The sequence below is a fragment of the Fonsecaea pedrosoi genome (assembly GCF_000835455.1).
Source record: "Fonsecaea pedrosoi CBS 271.37 unplaced genomic scaffold supercont1.3, whole genome shotgun sequence".
NCBI lineage: Eukaryota > Fungi > Ascomycota > Eurotiomycetes > Chaetothyriales > Herpotrichiellaceae > Fonsecaea > Fonsecaea pedrosoi.
In genome coordinates, this window is record NW_013550613.1 from 4,347,458 (window position 1) to 4,367,024 (window position 19,567).

The window sequence follows — 19,567 nt, forward strand, 5'->3', positions numbered from 1 at the left end:
CTCGTAATTACAGGCGGTGCAAATGCAAGTCTGAAACTACGCCACGGATACGAACCCCGACCTGAGACAAACAATCATCCATCGACTCTCACCTCTCCTCATCTCATCTTCATGGCGCGAATAAGGCACGATGATGAGACATGCCAGACCTACAGAACCCTTATTGTTGGACCACCAATCGTACCGTATTCCCTCTCATCTGGCCTTCCCGTCTTGAACAATGGCCTAAACATGCGGCGCCTTGTCTCTGGTCTCTCGCCCGGCGCCACAGGGTGATCGACTGAATGCGGCTGACGGCACAAAGTCTTTGTATGCTGGTCCGACCACGCATGGGACTATTATCCAAACCACAAGCACATTCTTTGTCTTCGATCCAATCAGAGACGATAGAAGATGGACCATGCTGGGCGAGGCTCTCCGACCGCGCCGAATCAAGGCTTCATTCTTTGTACGTTGTCTGGCGAACGCTTGCAGCTACCAGTACCCGAATCACAAGTTCAGACTGGGTGATAAAGGTGACGAATTGGACGGTCCTTTCTGATCCTTCAAAGCCTTGATTTCTTCTCGTAGTCTCCCATCGGCTTCGCGTTCTTGCAAGTTACTACTCAAGCAGATGGTCAACCAGAGCATTGAAGAGGCACCAATCCAGCCAGTTTCACGGTTTTCGACTTCGACCTCCCTCATGATGTCCAGTGCGTCCCAATCTTCCCGGCCCGTCGTGCCAATGCCGCGCTGGTCCAACGCAATTGGATGTGCGAGGGCTGTTATTGCGATTCTTGCCCTCGCCTTTACTGCCGCAAGCACTGGTATCTGGTGTGGTTTTCCTGCCTTTGGAATTGCACTGTTCACCGTAAGTCGGCCCATCACTTCATGCGTGAAGAGTCACAAAAACTAACCTGACAACAGTCATCAGCAACGTTGATCATCTTTGCGTACTATTTCGTCGCCCTTTCTCGCAAGCCAGCGCTCTACAATCGCTGGGCAATTCTCGCCCTCGAGGTGGGTGGCACCCTCTTCTGGCTGGTCAGCTTTGCACTATTGTCGAGGTGGACAAGCTTTTACAGTCGTTTCTGGTATGGCAGAGGACCAAGCTACGGTTTCTGGCATGCTCCGTTTAGGCCTTCGGACATGGGACTCAGTCCGAGGACTATCGTCAAGAGAGCTTCCAGCAGCAGAAGAGCAGGCGTCGCCCTTGCAGGAACTGCTGCTGGGCTTGGAGGCATTGAATTGTGAGTCACAACCCCTTCAAATACCGAGATCTAGGAAATGGGCTAATGTTTTATTGCAGCGTTCTCTTCTGTATTACCTTGACAGTCTTCGGGTTGGCTCTTCATCGCCAAAGAGTGGCCGAGTCTAATCGTACTGGAGCTGCCTCTGCGCCGGCTTCAGCCCCAATGTCTGCCGCTGCACCTGCAATCGAGGAGGAGAAGGCAGAAGAGACGACTCTGGAGAAGCCGCAGCCGGTTGTTGTTTGAGCACAGAGACATACGTCGGGAATGAGGGGACTGCAAACTCTGCAGGGAAGGTGTTTGGATGGGAGACTATCCTGGGAGGTGCTACAGTTGGGTTTTCTGGCTGCTTGAGTATAATATTTAATCGGAAGATAGTGATATACATTGACAGCAGAATGTAATTTAATCCCTCGCTCAGCATGACCGTGTCTACTCAGATCCGTCTCGGATATACCGGATATGACGGAGATGGCGGAGACACGGAGATGGTCGGACGATGGGGCTTCTTGGCAAACGGTCGATTACATCCTCGGTGGATTTCGGTTGGTAACTTTTCTCGACTTTCTCTTACCACATGGGCTCCCGAGTGGGCATCTAAAACCGCATGCTTCAGTCGTGATTCGATGGCAACTGATACCTCTCCCGCTATCGTTACTTCTTCCTCCCGCCCAGATCTCAATGCCCGGGTCGTTTCATCTCGCCTTTGGCCGGAGCAATAGTCATTTCTCAACCTTTGCTTACCTAGTCCTAGTTGCCCCGGTTGTATTTGCCCACCGCTGATTCATTTAGTTCTACTGATCTGCGCGTATAGATGAAGCTGTTGGTTAAAATGGACTGGCAAGCACACTCTCTGTTTCCTTGTTAACCTGCTAACTGCTCTCTCTACTTACCATCGCGCCTCTCGCTCCTCGGGTCTGAAGTATCATTGGATTCTCAGCATGGAAGTAATAGGCTCTGAGAATGTGGGCACAAAGACAAACGACAGCCCCTCTCCGGACGAGTCCCAGGAGCTGTCGCTCGCTGGAAAGGACTATGCACAGCCTGAAGTCGAAGAGTCAATGGACGCGAGGATTGAGAGACTGGGACGCGAGCGGCCGCCCACGTTCAGGTCAATCTGGTCTGAACTCGCATTCGTGTTCAGCATAGTGATGTCCCAGATTATAACGGAGTATTTTGTTGCGGGGTTCAATGTCATACTACCCACGCTCATCGAAGAGCTCGGAATTCCTCAGTCATCTATTGTCTGGCCAGCTACAGCTCCCTCTTTGGTCATTGCGAGCATGCTTCTGGTATTTGGCAGGCTTGGTGACATGTTCGGGGGATTCCCTGTGTATATCGCTGGCTTGGTTTGGCTGTTGATATGGAGCATTGTCTGTGGCTTCAGTACTTCTCCGCTCATGTTGGTCTTCTGTCGAGCGTTACAAGGCCTTGGAGCAGCCGCCTATCTCCCGACAGGGGTTATGCTAATGGGGAGTGCTTATCGGCCTGGACCGCGCAAGAACCTGGTGTTTGCATTGTATGGCACTTTCGCCGTGGTCGGATTTTTCGTGGGAATTTTCTGTGGCGGCCTGGTCAGCCAGTTTCTGCGTTGGGGCTGGTTCTTCTGGATCGGGGCCTTTCTTGTCACCACTACCGCCTTCACCTCGATTCTATCCATACCCAATGATCGGAAAGAACGGCGGAAGAACAAAATTCCCATGGATTGGCTCGGTGTCATGACGATAGTGCCCGGGTTGGTCCTTGTGGTTTTCGCAATCACTGAATCAGCACATGCTCAACGAGGCTGGCAGACACCTTATATCCCCACCTTGTTTTGCGTTGGATGCATACTGCTATTGGTCGCCGTATATGTGGAGGGTTGGAAAGCCCAGTACCCATTACTACCTGGTGACATCTTCACGGTCCCATGCATGGTGCAACTCATCATCGCGATGCTATTCCTCTATGGAAACATTGGCGTCCTGTTGCTCTACGGCACCTTGTACTTCCAGAACATCATGGGTGCCACTTCTATCCAGGTTGTCGCATGGTGGACGCCAATGGTGGTTGGGGGAGTCATCATAAGTACTTTGGAAGGGTTCATCCTCCACTTGGTCTCGGGTCGCCTGCTGTTGATCATTTCATGTCTGGGGGGAATTGGGGCTCAGCTGCTTCTTGCTTGGATTCCAGAAGGTGGAAACTATTGGGCCTGGGTCTTTCCGGCATGTATTCTGGGTACGATTGGCATCGATCTCTCGTACAATCTCCTGGCTGTCTTTATTACCACACAGATGCCGAGAGCACGACAGGGGCTGGCCGGTGGACTGATCAACTCGGTCTTGCAGCTGGGCTTTGCTCTGCTCCTGGGGTTCTGCGACATTATTCAATCATACACTGTGGACGGATCGGGGCTGAGACAAAGCTACAAGAACACCTTCTGGTTGGGCGTGGGTGCTGGTGGTGTGGCTTTGGTGCTGGTCACGATCTGGGGCAGGGTCCCGAAGGCGAAGAGCGATCTTACGACAGATGAGAAGCTGGAGCTACAACGGGAGGCCGCACGGCTTGCTGAGGCCTCATGTAGCAGGGTTGTTGAGATTCAGTAACCATTGTATGTTGTGACTCGCCGTTTAGACCCCATCTAGCTCGAAAGTCCCATATCATCCCACTCTACCTGGCAATGTATGGAATCTGCCTTATCCTGTCTTTAAGCTGTCTTGAGCACCGGGTATCCTTGCGGATGTACTGGTTGAGTACAAGGAGGTACCTAGCTACCTAGGTACGCTTGGACAAGTATATGTAGAGTAGTATATCTGCCCTTACCGTATTTGGACTAGCTCATTTTTATGACCCTCCAACCAAAGTCTCAAGCTGCGCCTGTTGCAGGCATGACATCGACTCTTCCCTGCTTCAGACCCCTCGATGTAATCTCCAGCCTGCGATAACTCCATATCTTCCTCCGATACTTCTCATCGCACATTAGCCAATTATTTGACGGAAAAGCATCGTCCCCGCGCATCAGCCACATTTCGAAGAGAATGCCAAAGTGCCGGTGATGAGATCGAGTGGCACTTCAGCCACAATCCGTGCCCTAGTCCGCGCGAAGTCTCGGAATCAGCACCGCCACTTCCTGACACCAGCAAACGGGCAAGAGAGCGCTACGGCCAGCGGTGTCGTTCAGCAGGCCACACTGCCGTTTATCATCTCTGCGACTTCAGGAAGTTCGGCTGCCGAAGAAGACAGGCGCACTGCGGCTGGACTGTGACCCCGGAGAGAACTCGATCCTTCTCCCAAGGCGTTCTCTCTACAACCCTTCTGCCTGCCCGGTGTTGTCGACAAATAAACGCTCAGGTACTGCCGTGCGACAATGTTAGGACATCGACTCTTTGTGACTTACCTTGACAATAAACAAAATCACCCATGTGACAATGGTGGATGACAGCAAAGAGGACATCAGCCGGAAACACCACACTATTGTCGCTCGGGTCCTCACAGCATGCGCTCGCCTGCTCCGCTCATCAGCCCAAAGTTCCACTTCGACATCGCAATTCAACACTGAGTCCTCTTTTCGGGAGACGCCCCTAGAACACTCGGGAGAAAATTCCAGCAATAATCCTGACCGAAAGAACGAAATGAAGACCAAACTCACGGGAGAACATGGGGCGTTGCAACAGACCATTGAAGACGGCTCCTTCTGGGAGATACCCAATCTAGAGCTCCTCCAATTGATCAAAGCAGATTTCCCCCAGGAACTGGAACGGCTCAAGAATGCCACGTTTCTCCGAAACACCAATACGTCTCGCCCAGCAGGGCCTTCGATTTCAGAATTGTTGTTTGACCACGATTATCCCGAGATCAATCGTACGCTCGTTGGTGTTTTGGCGCTCCGCTGGATTCACAAAGGCGACTACGTGACTTTTGTGGGCACACAGGCACCGCCCGCCGTTGTGCTGAAACGCGATTCCTTTAACTGGCTCCGGGGTCTCTTCGAAAAGGGCCTTACGTCCGCAGAGGACACCTACGCGCTCATAGTGTCAATGGTCATCAACGACCTGGGGAAAGATCCCAGCCTTGCCACGGACTATGCGGCACGGGTCGGAGTTGATATCTCCAAGGTCAATCATGACATGATACTCTCTTACGCAGTCAAGGCCGGGATGGTTCCTGTATTGGATCGCCTGACGGAGCAAGATAAGGATTATCTCCTCTTGGGCATCAAATTGGGGTCGGACTTTAATTTCGGGCAGCTGGCACAAGCCGAAAATGCGCCAGCTTCACTCTCGGGACTTGTGGAAATGCGAGGTCACGACCGAGCCTTTGAGATGCGGTTTATGGAGCAAATCCTCGACCTCGCGGGAGCCGCGGGACACGAAGACTGGACTTGTGCCAAGAAGATGATAGAGCCGATCTTCCAGTCGTATAACAACGTATACGAAGTTGCGCACGGCATCATCCAGGCACGGATGGGTGTCAGAGAAGGCTACGACATCATTCTGATCCGAAAACTGGAACTGCTCCACAGAGCGGGCTATTCGCGACAACTGAACGTCAAAAGGGAAGCCGATCGTGCTTTGATGCGACTGTTCTGTCTGGGCAACACATCGAGTCCGGAAGAAGCTGAAGTGTTCCATGTTGCCTTGACGGAGCGTATCTCTGCGGACGTGCGGGAAAAGTTGATCCAGGGCCTCAATGTCGATGGGTCAGTTGACGCACCCGCTGTGCAACCGACCTATATTCCAGCAATGCTTACCAAGGCTTTGGGAAACACCCCGAGTGGCACCCAAGAAGACAAGATCAGGGTAATCACGGCAATGCTGCGATATCTCACCCGCTGCATGACGGTGGAAGATTCGCGCTTGAAGAAGCTACCACGAGGTGTGACCGTGATTGAAAGAGACGTGAGAAAGATCGGGCCCGTGCTGGATAGCGAAGAGTTTAGACACGATCCAGATATCCTTGATCGGGAAGAGATTCCGGAGGACCAAGTGGCAAACATGGCTCGAGGATATTGACCAATTCTGCGGATTCCCGCCCTGGATGGATCTTCGACATTGAGAAACCTTTTTCCCACCAACCATTACCAAAGGAATGGGCAAGGGCAAAGAACAATCAATACGTCAAGATTATATGTGGCTGAGGACAAGGCGCCACCAGGCAGCAAGCAGGCACAGGGCAGTATTTGGATCGACAGGAACCTCGGTTACCAAACGGGTACCAAATTCTTGGGATCGCATGACACACACGCACATCATAGGCACGTTTTTCTTCGGAGTTCCAGGATGATTAATATGGATCGGCGATGCGAGATTTTGCCGACTCCGAAGGTCGGAGATGGATTTTACTACGGGGACTGGCTTTGACTACTGGCATATCAAATTCTCACGCGACTTGCAGCCTCGCCCACTTTTTCTTATCGGCCTCTCAGCCTTCCCCATTCCAGTCGCAACCTATCTCGATTCTCTCCTTTTTTCTTGCGCTCTCTCTGGCATGTGCTCCGGTCGAAGCGCCCATTGATCAGACCCACTGGCTTCCTAGGGTTTCGTCTTGTCAGATATAATCATGCAAAGCATAACAGATCTTGTGTGATACCGAGGCTGATTAACGGCGGTGCCTTTGCAGTGGCTCCCTTTTGCGTGTTTCTTCATATTCCTGTTCCATTCCTCGCCACTCCGTGCGCTCTTTTTCTTGTTTCTTTCATCGTTGTGTTTGTATTTCACTCCCTGGTTTCTGTATCCTGGTCCGCGTCGAGGCGAAGTATCTTTCTTACTCAAGACTTACTTCTATACCTCTGATTTTCGTCACCGTCTCTTTTGTTTTGTGTCGGAAAAGCTGACACTAAGCCACTTGATCGCTCTTGTTCTGGTTTCTCTCTCGAGATTTGGACCCAATATGTCGATATCACCTGCACCGTCGTCCCAGATACCTGACACGAATCAGGAACCTCATCCGCCCTCTCCGACCGACGGCCAACTTGACCAGGTCAAGCAAGCAATCATCTCCCTCCTCGACCAGCCGGGCTATGACGACGGCAGCGCGGGCCCCGTCCTGGTGCGACTCGCGTGGCACAGCGCCGGGACGTACGACGCGCAGAGCAATACGGGCGGCTCCAACGGGGCAGGGATGCGATACGAGAAGGAGGGTGGCGACCCGGCCAACGCGGGCTTGCAGCACGCGCGGGCCTTTCTCGAGCCCGTGAAGCGGCGGTTCCCCTGGATCACGTACGCGGACCTGTGGACGCTGGCGGCCGTGGTGGCGATCCGCGCCATGGGCGGGCCCGACGTCGCCTGGATGGGCGGCCGCACCGACTTCGCCGACGACTCGCGCGTGCCGCCGCGCGGGCGCCTGCCCGACGGGGCCAAGGGCGCCGACCACCTCCGCCACATCTTCTACCGCATGGGCTTCTGTGACCGCGAGATCGTCTGCCTCAGCGGCGCGCACAACCTGGGTCGCTGCCACGCCGACCGCTCCGGCTTCGACGGCAAATGGGTCAACAACCCCACCCGCTTCAGTAACATGTACTTCAAGCTGCTGCGCATGCACGACTGGAAGCAGAAGACCCTGCCGAACGGTGTGATGCAGTACGTCTACGTCGACGAGGACGAGGACGAGGACGGGGAGGCCGAGACGGGGGAAAAAGCCGACGAGCTGATGATGTTGCCCTCGGACATGGCGCTGCTGCACGACCCGAGCTTCCGCGTCTGGGTCGACCGCTACGCCGACGACAAGGACCTCTTCTTCGCAGACTTCGCCGCCGTCTTTGCCCGTCTGCTCGAGCTGGGCATCAAGCGCGACCCGGTTTCCGGCGCCGTAATCAACGAGGATAATCTCCAGGGTGGATATCGTAGCGCGCCCAAGAAGAGTGATACCCCCCAGGCGACGACGACGACGACGACGACGACGACAGCAGCAGCAGCAGCACCGGTGCCCAAGCAGGACAATGTGTCAAGATCGAGTAGCGGCAATAACAGAACGTCCAAGCTGTAAGCCACAGCACTTGCATTTGCACTTGGAACTTTGCACTTGGACGTTCGTTCGACTTGTCACTATGATACAGAGTTCCGAGTGTTTTGTGTATGTATATATGCCATTGATCTTCTTTCTTTCTATTCACAACAACCAAGGCATACAGGCAGGCAGGCAGGCAGGCAGGCAGGCAGGCAGGCAGGCAGCAGGTCAATGGCAACTTGGATTTTTTTTCCCTGATGGCGCGAGTAAAATCGCATTGGGATTGGAGTTGGACTTGCGATCAGAGTTTGCTAGATGATGATCTGTAGATTTTTCGGAATCAATGAGCTACGATGAAAACCAATACCTGGGTTGAGATCGACTTGGTCCGTCGTCCCATCGTCTTTCGATATTCATTACATGATCGATACAAGACCCAAGGATCGAGTGCTTCTCATCAGGAGAGTATATGGTCACCTTTTTCATTTGACTATCCATGACTGGGTCATCTCTTTGCCCCTTTTCCCTTTCTTTTTTCGGCTTCAATTCCTATATCACACCCAAACAACCACACGCCAAATTAATATGTGTCACTCCTACCAATGTCGAATGGTAACCAGCACCCTCTTATTCTCGCCCTTTTCATCCTCGACGCCGCCCTCAAAATCCAGTCCCACCTTCTCCAGCATGTCCCAGACAAACTTCCTCTTCAGTCCTTCTCTTACAGGAATTCTCTCCAGAGGTTCCGTCCCGCTGAAATACTTGACCAGCACGGGCCAGTAGTGACGCAGCTCTGCTTGTTCGGCCTCGGAATACGACGAGGCCAGCGAGGGAGACAGTTCCGCCCGAGACGGACTGCGAGACGAGCCGATGGTGGATGCAATGTAATCGAGCCACCGCGACTCTTCGGGCGATGCCCGTTGAGGGGAGATTATGAGACTGGCCGCTTTAGGGTTGTGTTTGAACTGTTGCCCTCCGCGCACGCTGTTCCGGTCGGTGGAAATCGATTGCCGCCCGTCACTGGATGGGCGGCTGACCATGCTGGGGCGCTGCTTGAAAGACGAAATTGCTCCGCTGGCGGTCGTGTTCGGCGTGCCACTACCAAAGCTCCTCGCCGCGTCTCTATCACGGTCGCTGGCGTCTCGGTCAAGAATGGGAGTTTTCGGCCCTTTGGATTCCTCGCGCTCCTTCTCGCGTACGGCTTTCTTCACCTCCGGGTCCACCCGGACAAATGCAAATGTACGCAGCTGTGTTACCCAGCCGTCGCGCATAAGCCATGCCAGCACTCGGTAGTACTCTTCCTTGTGGTCTCTGCTGGGGATGAGAGCGCCATACGGGGTCGGAGTGCCGCTCAGTGCGTTCAACATCTTCGGTAAAGACGGCATCATAGGGAATGTTGCCTCGTATGTCTTAGATGCTGACATCAGTCTGCTCATATTGGCGTTTGGGGAGACAATGTATGTGTCGCGCTGATGTAGCGGCGGAATCGCCATGGCCCGCCGCCAATACACCAGATGACGAGCCAGATGTTGAATGTCGCCTAAAGCTATTTGGGAAGCAAGCGATATCTTGTAGAAGGATTTGGTCGGCTTCAAGTGTCCGATGAAGTTGGTCAATGGCATGGCTAACGACCCTCCCGCAGCTTGGATGTCTTTGAGAATCTTCTGCGGGCTGGATTTAAGCAGGAGCGTGAAGTTCTTCGACAACTGCAAGGGACCTGTGGACGAGGTTGCGTCCAAATCGGAGCCGGTAGAGGTAGGATCCGTGGCTGTTGTGAGCCATAAGCCGGGCTGTAGTGGTGGTTCGGAAAGAGAGGGAAGATAAGAAGTCGACGTGATAGGAGGAATCTGGAGAGACACAGACAGTTTGGGACTGAGGGTGATTGCAGCCACTTTCGAGGCGGAGATGTTGTCGAATACTTTGGCAAGGGCAGCAGCCAAAGGCGAGCGTTGTTTCATTTCTGTATACAGCACCTTTGCGGGCGACTGTTGATGGAAATGCGTCGACCTGATAGATTGCAGCAGCTCAGACTGTTCCCAGACATAATCATGGTGTGACTGAGCCCATTTTAGCACCTTGGAGAACTTCTTCACCACATGGTCGTACATCTCTTTGACCCGAGTTGTATGCTCCAAGGGTGGAGAATCCATGACGAACACGACATGAAACATGGTCAGTTGGCTCTTCGCACGCTCTTTTGTATGGTGGTCCTTTTTGCTGTTGTGGTCAGTCGCTGCGGCTCCGTCGCCGGCGCCCTCATCGTCCTGGGCGCTGTCACTGATCGTAGCCTCTGAGGATAGGACCTCATCTTCCGCCGTCCTTGACCTCCTCACCTTTGGTTTTCGCCAGAAGCCGTCCTCACGAGCATAGACTGGTCGACCCAGGAACGTCAGGTCGTTGATACTGAGCTCAAACTTCCGTTTATGCCAGGATCGCCCGGGAGCAAGTAAGCTGACCAGACCATCTTCTCCGAGGCCAAGGAGCGGCTCCCACGATGGCTTCCATTGTGAATTGTCCTGTGTCCCCCTCTTGCTCAGATAATTGCTGTCCTCATCATCCGAGTGCTGTGATTGGTTTTCTTGGTTCTGGGTTGCTGTGACCGCACTCCCGAACCGCCTCGTAAACAACTCAAAGTCCTCTTCCGAAGATGACTCTTCCGAATCACTGCTGGAACTTTCTCCGTCATCATCATCAGTGGACTCCGAAGCATAAGGAGGTCGTTCCGCCGACAGAGGGTCTGGAGGGTAGTGGAAGACAATTTCAGCGCCTGAGCCAGCTCGGCCCTGGACGACGAGGAGAATCGCGAGCAGAGAAGGGTTGAGAGCGGTTGCAGATGTAGACATAGATATTCTGTTTGTTTATGCAGAGAGGACCTGGCGGCATTAGGCACGTCGGATTCACGCGTTTACGGACCGCTGACCCGTGCTTCACGGCTATACGGAGACGGGAGTCACAAACATGACACGTCCAATGAGCCTCAACACCAAGAGCGGCATGCAAGCGGCATGCAGGTTCCTTTTCGGCGTGGTGTGGATTGGGGGAATTGGAGGTGCCTTGTGTTGTGAACGAGCGAACCCCTCTATCCTACCCACGACCAGCTCATGACTCTTCTGACCCTGACCATGCTCAAACAACAATTCGGATGCGGGAGGTCGTATTGGTGACTGTGTTAGCGGTGGTGGTGGTGGCAGCAGCGGGGAGGACCTCAAGCCAAGTCGAATTGGTCTTACAGTGCCAATTAGGGCCGAACGGGCAGAGAGTGAGGAGGAACCGCAGGCAAACGCAACAAGCCGTCAGTCTTGAAGCGCGACAACTATTGGCAGAGAGGCGGGACTTGGGTGAACTAGAACTAGCAGGTGGTGGCAGTGAGAATAATCGGGGGGACGAAATGCCAGCAAGCAACAGCACCAGCAAAAGAGCCCCTCACTTGTTGTCGGTTGTTTGCGGTGATTCCAATAATTAAATACCTAGGTCACCTAGTCACCTAGTCATCTAGTCACCTCTGTGCTGCTTTTTCACAGTGAAGATTGAGTCTCATGAGTCGGTCGGAAGCATCTCCTTCAAGCCCCGTCACTGGCCCGACTCGCAAAATGCCGCGCTAGGAAAATCGAAATTCAGTTCACTCACACCTTAGCTTGACTCTCCACGAAAAAGACTTCTCTTCCATACCCACACACACACATTTCTCCCTCCATCTCTTCTCCATCTCGTCGTCCTTTCAATCCTCAATCCTCGGTCCTTGGTTCTTGTTCAGCGTTCTCGCCTCCCCTCGCGCATCTGGCGCTGAAAATAAAGAGGGAACAAGGCCTCCGGTTTGAATCCCACTCAAAAGTTTTTGGGCCGCATCAGCTCACCACCCCCCGAGACGACCTGCCAACAGCCGCGCTGTCGACATTAAACGCTTCTCGCAGTTACGTCTACCGGATCGTCCTCGACTTCCTCCTGTGGACAAGAACATTGCGTTTGAGACACACAGCGTGATTCTGCCGGCACACAGTCTAGAGTCTGCGTTTCCGGACTTGCCTCGGTTTCTCTACCAAGTCACCATAACTTGGCCGACCACGTAGCCGCGACATCATCCTGGAGGACTCGGTCAGTGCAGTTGTGATCTTGCAGAATTGACGGGTTAAAAGACGGCAGAGGATACACTGGTTGAATACTGCAGCAGGTCAGCTGCGGAGTCCAAGAAAGGCACCCGTCACGACGAGACAGGAGGGCTTTGAGCTCATACTGTAGGATCATCCTTCTCGGACAAGCAACATTCCTACACGTCCCTGTCGGGGCCTTGGTTGGGAAATATTCCTGCCGAATTTCCGTCTTGAACTTATCTATCCGTCACTGGTCACTGTGGAACAAGGACCGGCAGACAGGAAGGATTGATTTGTGGAAGGAAATTTCACGACCACAACTGGCACCTAGCTAATACTGGGCGCTCTATCTCTTGGCCAGCTTGTTGCTGGTGAGGGGTTTTGTACTGTGGTAGTGGAACAGGAGGTGTAGTGTGGGTGTGATCAGCATCATCTTGTGAGAATGTCGTCCGCGTCGGGCGCCACAGCGCCCGTTTTCTCATATGCACAGGCCGCAAAGGGCCTCACATCAACTGCTTCTACACAGTCGGTTTCAAGAAACGAGAGCCCCGCGGCATCTGACAAGAGTATCAAAGAACGACCTGCGAGTGAGACGACTAATACTACTTCCATTAAGACACCGCGACCAAGGTCTGAACCCGAGGACAAATCGAGCGGGGAGGGCGCCACGTCCAAGTCTCCAGCACAGCTTGAGGGCTCTGCGGCAAAGGCACCTACTGAGAATGTGGACAAAGAAGGCGCCACGCAGATCCAGCATGTTGCGACACAGAATAACGCCGAGACCTCATCAGTGTCACATGTCGGAACTCCCAATCTCGCGCCGGCCCAAGATCAACAGAAAGATGAACCTGTTCCACAACTTCCAAATGGAAGATCACCGTCTTCAGAGGAGCTGCCTGGTTCTACTTCAAGTGACAAGTCCGCTCAGACCGTCACTGAGAAAAAGTCCAAAGACGGCGATGATGACTGGGAGAAGGTCTCGGTCCCCTCAGTGAGTGCAGAGACACAATACAAGGCTGCCCCTATCCCAGCTGTCAATGTTTGGCAAGTACGCAAAGAGGCTCAAGCTGCGAAGCTGAAAGGGCTAGAACAGCAGCGTGGACCAGTTTCCAGCGCACCTAATCAACCGCAGAAACCCAGGTCTGCAGTTGAGGATCCCAAGCGGAAATCTCTCAGTAAAGATGTTACCACTGCCGAGAAAGAAAGCAAGAGTGCCGACAGCACGAGACCTGTCAATCGAAAAGACATGCCGTCAGCTCGGTCCTCCCGACCTACGTCTCAGCATGGTGAGAAAGGCGATGTGGATGCGCCACCACCGGTTGATGACGCACAGTCATGGCCGACACCTGAAAATTCGAATGTTGACGAACGCCGCAAATCAGCTTCACTCGAAAAGTCCGACAAACTGGATGGGAAGCCCGTGTCTCAGAAAACTCATGGTAACAAATGGGTTGCCGTTCCGTTCGTCCCTACAGCGAAGTTTGAAACACAGCTTCCTCCAGCTGCAGCGCGACGGGGCGGGAGAGTCGGCAGGGGAAGAGATACCGGCGGTCGCGGCGGCGGCCATGCAGGTGCTGCTCTAGAAAAGCAAGATGGTTCGACGTCCATGGGACCGCCTCCTGTACCAAGACAGTCTGGCGAACAAGATCGGGGCCGAAGATCTGAAGGTGAACGTGGTGTACGCGGTGCGTCCGTGCCTACAACCAGCACTCGACCTACAAGTGGCGAAGACACAAATGCCGCCTTCTGGAAGCCTTCCGCAGCTTATGTCAAGGATCAACGCGCCTCCGAAAATGTTACCACGAACCAAACGGCGTCTCAGCATAACATTGAAGACCAGATTCCTCGGACTGACCACAGCTCCAGGTCTTCATCGAGACACGCTGGGAACGTTGTTGGTCGGATGACCAACGGAGACGGGAATGCCTCTGTCGATCAAGCGAATGGCACTCACAGCCAGACTAATGAGCCCATCGCTCGGTATTCATTCACTTATGACCGATACAAAGGTTCCGGAGGAGGCGCATCCCGGGGCACGGGCGATTTTGGCAGAGATCGCGGCTCTGGCAGGAATCGAGAGTGGTCCAGGGATAAACCTGACTCGGCTCGCGAAAAGGTTGAGTCCTGGCGTGATCGGGAAGCCTCGGGCGATCAGAACAATCGACGAGAGCCTCGATCTGAGCGTGGACGTGGCTATCGCGGCCGGGGTAACAACAACTACAATCCACCGTATACGTCGTCCCATGCGTACACGTCGCCTCTTCCTCAAAATGGATTTGAACCACCATCCAGAGCAAATTCGCACACGGAGACCCGCTCAAGGCAAACTTCGCAGCCGTTTGTACCATCACAGACATCAAATTCGACTCGCACAAACCCGCGTTCTCAGTCTATCCCTGTTGGCATGATGTTCCCGGGGTATTACAACGGCATGCCGGCCATGCCTCAAGGGCTCCAGCCCGTCCAGACTGACATGTCAATCTACGGTTATCCGTCCCAAATGCAGATGCAACCTAGCATTATGAGTGCAATGCCGTACAATGATCCGCTGAACTCGTACGCTTTGCTGTCAATGGTCATGACTCAGATGTAAGCGTCCACAAACCATCGACTACCTAAAAGTGTCTCCATGCTAACACGGCCTCTAGTGAGTACTACTTCTCAATTGACAATCTCTGCAAGGATTTGTTTCTCCGGAAGCATATGGACGGTCAAGGTTACGTCCCACTGAGCGTCATCGCTAATTTCAAACGTATCAAGACCCTGACCGAGGACAATATGAATCTGGACAACCTTCGCTATGTCTGCCAGCAAGTCAAGAGTGTGGAGTTTTTACCCGGACCCGATGGGGATGATCGACTCCGTCGTCGAGAAGGCTGGCGTGATTTTGTTCTTCCCGTGGAGGAGAGATTCGAATCGGCCCGCAACGAAGGGCCCTTGCATCACCCGGAAACATACTCTCAAGCCGCGCAACCCGACCAGGTTGGTCTTCATGATCCATCTTTTGCCTTCGGTCAATTGCGCAGTCCGCAGCTGACCGTTGGTGCCAGCAATGGAGCATTCCACGCAAACTCGCCGATGTCTTATGTTCCTGGTCTGCCAACGGAGAATCAGCTATCTGGGGAACCACTCGTCCGACCATTTGAAGATGGTTCTAGTGACGGCACAGAGAGACCTGCGATTGTGTCTTACCAGCATGTTGCTCCTCCTGCTGTACGATCTCCGCCACACCACGCCTCGGAACCCCTGAACAACATTGTGAATGGTCACCAGCGGCAGAGTTCACGTACCGATATTGAGGATAACATTTTTCCGGACGACCAGATCCCGAATGTCAACATTCGAATGCAACCAACCACTCTCAGTGGTGCGGCCCCTCCTTTTCCCGGTATCGCTCGAATCCCTTCGGCTGAGTCTTCTAGTGGACAAAATGAAGGCAACAATGTGCCTCAGGACCTAACTCAAGCTCGGGTCCCAAGTTTGCGCGGCGGAGCAAGCAGTCCACAGCAGTAAGTCATTTCGATCGCTGCACGGCCAAACACTAACGGCCGGATAAGGCTTGAGCAATTCCGCAGCTTGTCTTTCGGCACCCCGTTCACAATTCCTACAAGCGACGAAAACATTATTTACTTCACGAAGGACGGCCAAGAAACGCAATTGCCACCTCCACAGCCAGGACAATTTGACCAGACATACCTATCACTCCATGATGTCGCTTTTCAGCAGCGCCAAATGGGAGTTGACGGAGCTCTAGAACCTCTTTACAATTTTTGGACTGATTTCCTTGTCGACAAGTTCAATGTCGGCATGTATCAGGAATTCAAAACGACCGCGATTGGTGATTTACTCGAAGGCAGTGATAGCGGCATGTCGCATCTTGTCCGCTATTTTGGCAAGCTCTTATCCGCCCCTGTTCCGATCAGTGAACGTCTTGCCTCCGACATGATCAACCTTTATCGAGAGGAAAAACCCGATAACCGACCTGTTTTCCATGCCTTGCGGGCTGCGTGGCGCAACGGTGCGACAAACTTGAAGACAATCAAACGACTCGGCGACGTCCTTAGTGCAGAAGAAAAGGCCGAGCTCGATAAGAGCGGCTAAGTGTCTGCTCTCCTTGGCACCTTTTTCTGGTGTGCTGTGACGGAACAAAAAAAGCATGTGTCTGCTCATCGTTGCCATTCTCGGAAACGTAGGGAGAAAGCCTCTTCGACCGTTGAACGAATATGCAAATTTTCTAATGGCATTTGTCTGATTAACACCACCTGAGATCATCGTTGCCGTGATCTTTTTACCCTTCGAAACTGATTCACTTCATTTTGCTGGAGCTACCGGTTCTCAACAAACTCACCGCGATTGACCTCGAGATCTTTGTACAATGCACATGTGATTTCGTCCATCGAACCACGTTACTTGACGTGCGACATGTGCGACACCAGAAAAGAGCGAGTTCTTGTCACCGACGATCATTTTTCAGTACAACATTTCCACAACCACACACCAGGAGTCATCCCAACTGAAAGGGGAAGGGAGAAAAAAGTAAAAAAACCATGCAGCTTTTAGCAGGATTCAATGGCATATGCAAAGGATTACAAGCGGCGCATTGAATTAGGCTTGAGAATTCCCCTCTGGGACAACTCACGACCAATTATGATTGAGATACCACACCGCGGTTGCTCAGCACATTTTCTTCGATTGTTTCAGAGTAATGGCTCACTTTTCTTTTCACTCAAAGGCATAATTATGTCTCTTGCATAGACCTCACAACGTTGCACAGGGAGGACAGGGATGGCAGAGTTACCGTGGGGACAGAGAGGCTGGGGACACACGGTCATGCAAAGCGCTGGGCGAGTTGCAAAGGTGAACGGGAGGAGCAGCGAGCTGGGAAGGACAACCCACACCACCCCCTTTTCCTCGACCCTACAGGACCTTGGCGTCAAGGGGGGATTTTTTTTGTGTCTGGTCGAATGAGCATAGCCAGGGAGTCCCAGACCAAGACTGCAGGGAGATGGAGGGTTAATTCGTTAACCTCGTCGAGACCGCATTGGATTTAAGAACCAGAAAGCCACAAAAAAAAGAACCCACAGGAGGGGATGGGATTAATATTTCCCACCAAACATTGCATGTCAAGGAAAAAAAAGAAGGGCCAGAGCCTCATCCCGTGTGGGAAAAGGATGCGATACTGCTGCTGCTGTCCGATGGGGTCCCTCAATGCGAGCTTTCACAAGATTCCCTAGTCTCACACCATTCTTCTTTGTCAGTGAACGAGGAGAGGAGGGCAAGACAAAAGTTTGTACACAGTATCACGAGACCAGGACATCTTAGGTGAATGAAATGGTTCATTGTGACACCACCAATTCTTGTAAATAAAAAAAAGTAGAGTGCTATTCTGTGCCGAGTACTTGTATCTCAGTCGACTGGCTTGCAGGCTGGATGTGCATTATGTGTCTGTTGTAAAGACCAGAACCATCCAGGTGTTTTTGCTCGGTCGTGCTCATTGACGACCAGCAGGTTGCGTCTCTGGATGGGACTCAATCACTGGCATTCGAGTCGACGACTGTGTCAAGATATAGAATCTTGCCTCCCTGGCTGCACCTTTGCGGTCTGATTAGGCTGGCTTCTTTCTTCGTGACTGTGGCGGCGGATGAAGCATGTTTCCTCGATTCACACCCAGCGAGCCTTCGCACTGCAGGGTCTGCCATCATTTCTGGAAGTGCCTTGAAGTGTACAGTCGAGTGTGTGTCATCAAGCGGCATTGACCCGGAAATCCCCTTTTCGTTCTGTTTGTCAACAAGGTCCTGTGCTGGGAAGACAACACCTAACACATCCATCTCAGACTTTTTCCCGATACCATTTGCTCAACTCAATTCCATCTTCCACAGCCCATCTCCGAGATAGTGTCCCGAACTCATCGCCACGCCCTTTTTCTTCGCCTTCATCTCCTCGGTGCCCACCTCCAAGATCCCGATCATGCATACCTCTTCCTTCCCTTCTGCCGTGATGGCAACAACTTCCCCCGCTTTGACCTCTTCGTCCTTGTCGGGTAACCAGCCACCGGCGGAGGTGAGGCCGGGAACCATGAGCGTGGCGCCGGACAGGACGAAGCGGATCGCGCCGCGGTCAATGCGCAGGTGTTTGAAACATTGCGGGTATTGGTGGACCAGTTTCAGGTGGGGGATGATAGGGTCATCCATGTGTTGGTAGAAGAGGGGGCGATCGTCGAGGACATAGAGGGAGACGCGGTCGGGACTATGCAAACATGTCTTTGTGAGTGATTTGCCATGCGGAAGAGGGAAAGATAACATTCCAAGATTCTGCTCTTCTTCGGCCACAGGTCGTCAAAAGGAAGACATCGCTTATTTGGAGGGGGGATGTCGCAGAAACACTCTTGCTCTAATTCCCACACCCCTCCTCCCAATTGTGGTGAAAATCCGAGTACAGCGGCATTGTACGCCCAAGAACAGGGTTCCTCACAGTTTAACCAAGTCCAGTTGACTCTTCTTGGGCAAGATGTCGTCAATGCAGGGCTCGAGGTTCGGATACGTCTCGAGCACTTTGGCTCTGATGCCCCGCTGAACCGAGGACTTTACTTTGGACTTTGCGCCCGCCGACAAGCTGTGTTTCCACCACTTTAGTGTCTGATGTTTCGCAGGGGAGAAGGTGGGTATGCTTACTCCTTTTTGAACATGGCGCAGGACTGTGTCAATAACGGGGTTCAGGGGGGATAGAAGTGGTGAGGGAGCAGGGAAGGGCGATAGGAGATCGCTGGCGCCCCGTTTGGTGGTTGTCAATTCTCGGGGTGCGCATGTGCAGGGCAGTTGGGAGGGGAAGACGTCGGCCAAGAAGTTTGTTTGTGACTATCGAGTATCTCGGCGCGGGGCTAAAATATTCCGACCTCTTCTCACCTCACCTTGGTAGAGGCTATCCCTTGCTATCCCTTGTGTTTCTGTAATATCACATTCTTTAATACCCGGTGAAGATGTCTGTCAAAGGGATCTCTAACCAATCTACCAACCTAAGTTGACCTGCCCCAAATTAAGACAAGTGAATCCGACAAGTACTGTGCTTCGTATATTAGAACCTAGCCTGTAGAGATCGGGTGGCCATTGATGTTGCAACCTTGGTCTCTCTTTGCTTTGCTCTATCCTTCGTCCTTCTTTGCCTTCCTCTTTTCACTTCTCCCTTGCTTCCTAGCCAGTAGTCTTTCTCTTCTCATGGTTGTACAACCAGCCACAGTGGTTTGGCAGGCCGAGTCCATGGGACAAGTTTCTCCAATACCAAGTATATCATCGTCCTTGTGATGTTCCATCCTCGGCTCTATCATGGATA

General features: G+C 52.8%; 7 protein-coding genes across 7 annotated transcripts; 5 read left to right on the forward strand and 2 right to left on the reverse strand.

Annotated features, from left to right (window-relative positions):
* Positions 1 to 613: 613 nt before the first annotated feature.
* On the forward strand, positions 614 to 1,475 carry Z517_05505 (uncharacterized protein; the record flags this gene model as incomplete). The annotated part of the gene is made up of 3 exons (XM_013430832.1): positions 614 to 850; positions 907 to 1,229; positions 1,289 to 1,475. 3 exons carry the CDS (start codon positions 614 to 616, stop codon positions 1,473 to 1,475), a joined length of 747 nt encoding a protein of 248 aa, XP_013286286.1.
* A 695-nt stretch (positions 1,476 to 2,170) lies between these two features.
* On the forward strand, positions 2,171 to 3,814 carry Z517_05506 (uncharacterized protein; the record flags this gene model as incomplete). The annotated part of the gene is made up of 1 exon (XM_013430833.1): positions 2,171 to 3,814. One exon carries the CDS (start codon positions 2,171 to 2,173, stop codon positions 3,812 to 3,814), a length of 1,644 nt encoding a protein of 547 aa, XP_013286287.1.
* Positions 3,815 to 4,636: 822 nt separating this feature from the next.
* On the forward strand, positions 4,637 to 6,220 carry Z517_05507 (uncharacterized protein; the record flags this gene model as incomplete). Its single annotated transcript, XM_013430834.1, has 1 exon — positions 4,637 to 6,220. One exon carries the CDS (start codon positions 4,637 to 4,639, stop codon positions 6,218 to 6,220), a length of 1,584 nt encoding a protein of 527 aa, XP_013286288.1.
* An 877-nt stretch (positions 6,221 to 7,097) lies between these two features.
* Z517_05508 (uncharacterized protein) lies at positions 7,098 to 8,192 on the forward strand (the record flags this gene model as incomplete). The annotated part of the gene is made up of 1 exon (XM_013430835.1): positions 7,098 to 8,192. The coding sequence occupies one exon, from the start codon at positions 7,098 to 7,100 to the stop codon at positions 8,190 to 8,192; it is 1,095 nt and encodes a 364-aa protein (XP_013286289.1).
* Positions 8,193 to 8,749: 557 nt separating this feature from the next.
* On the reverse strand, positions 8,750 to 10,996 carry Z517_05509 (uncharacterized protein; the record flags this gene model as incomplete). Its single annotated transcript, XM_013430836.1, has 1 exon — positions 8,750 to 10,996. The coding sequence occupies one exon, from the start codon at positions 10,994 to 10,996 to the stop codon at positions 8,750 to 8,752; it is 2,247 nt and encodes a 748-aa protein (XP_013286290.1).
* Positions 10,997 to 12,683: 1,687 nt separating this feature from the next.
* Positions 12,684 to 16,342, forward strand: Z517_05510 (uncharacterized protein; the record flags this gene model as incomplete). Its single annotated transcript, XM_013430837.1, has 3 exons — positions 12,684 to 14,830; positions 14,890 to 15,750; positions 15,799 to 16,342. 3 exons carry the CDS (start codon positions 12,684 to 12,686, stop codon positions 16,340 to 16,342), a joined length of 3,552 nt encoding a protein of 1,183 aa, XP_013286291.1.
* A 1,754-nt stretch (positions 16,343 to 18,096) lies between these two features.
* Positions 18,097 to 18,926, reverse strand: Z517_05511 (uncharacterized protein; the record flags this gene model as incomplete). The annotated part of the gene is made up of 3 exons (XM_013430838.1): positions 18,097 to 18,487; positions 18,713 to 18,853; positions 18,913 to 18,926. The coding sequence occupies 3 exons, from the start codon at positions 18,924 to 18,926 to the stop codon at positions 18,097 to 18,099; spliced, it is 546 nt and encodes a 181-aa protein (XP_013286292.1).
* Between the last annotated feature and the right edge of the window lie 641 nt (positions 18,927 to 19,567).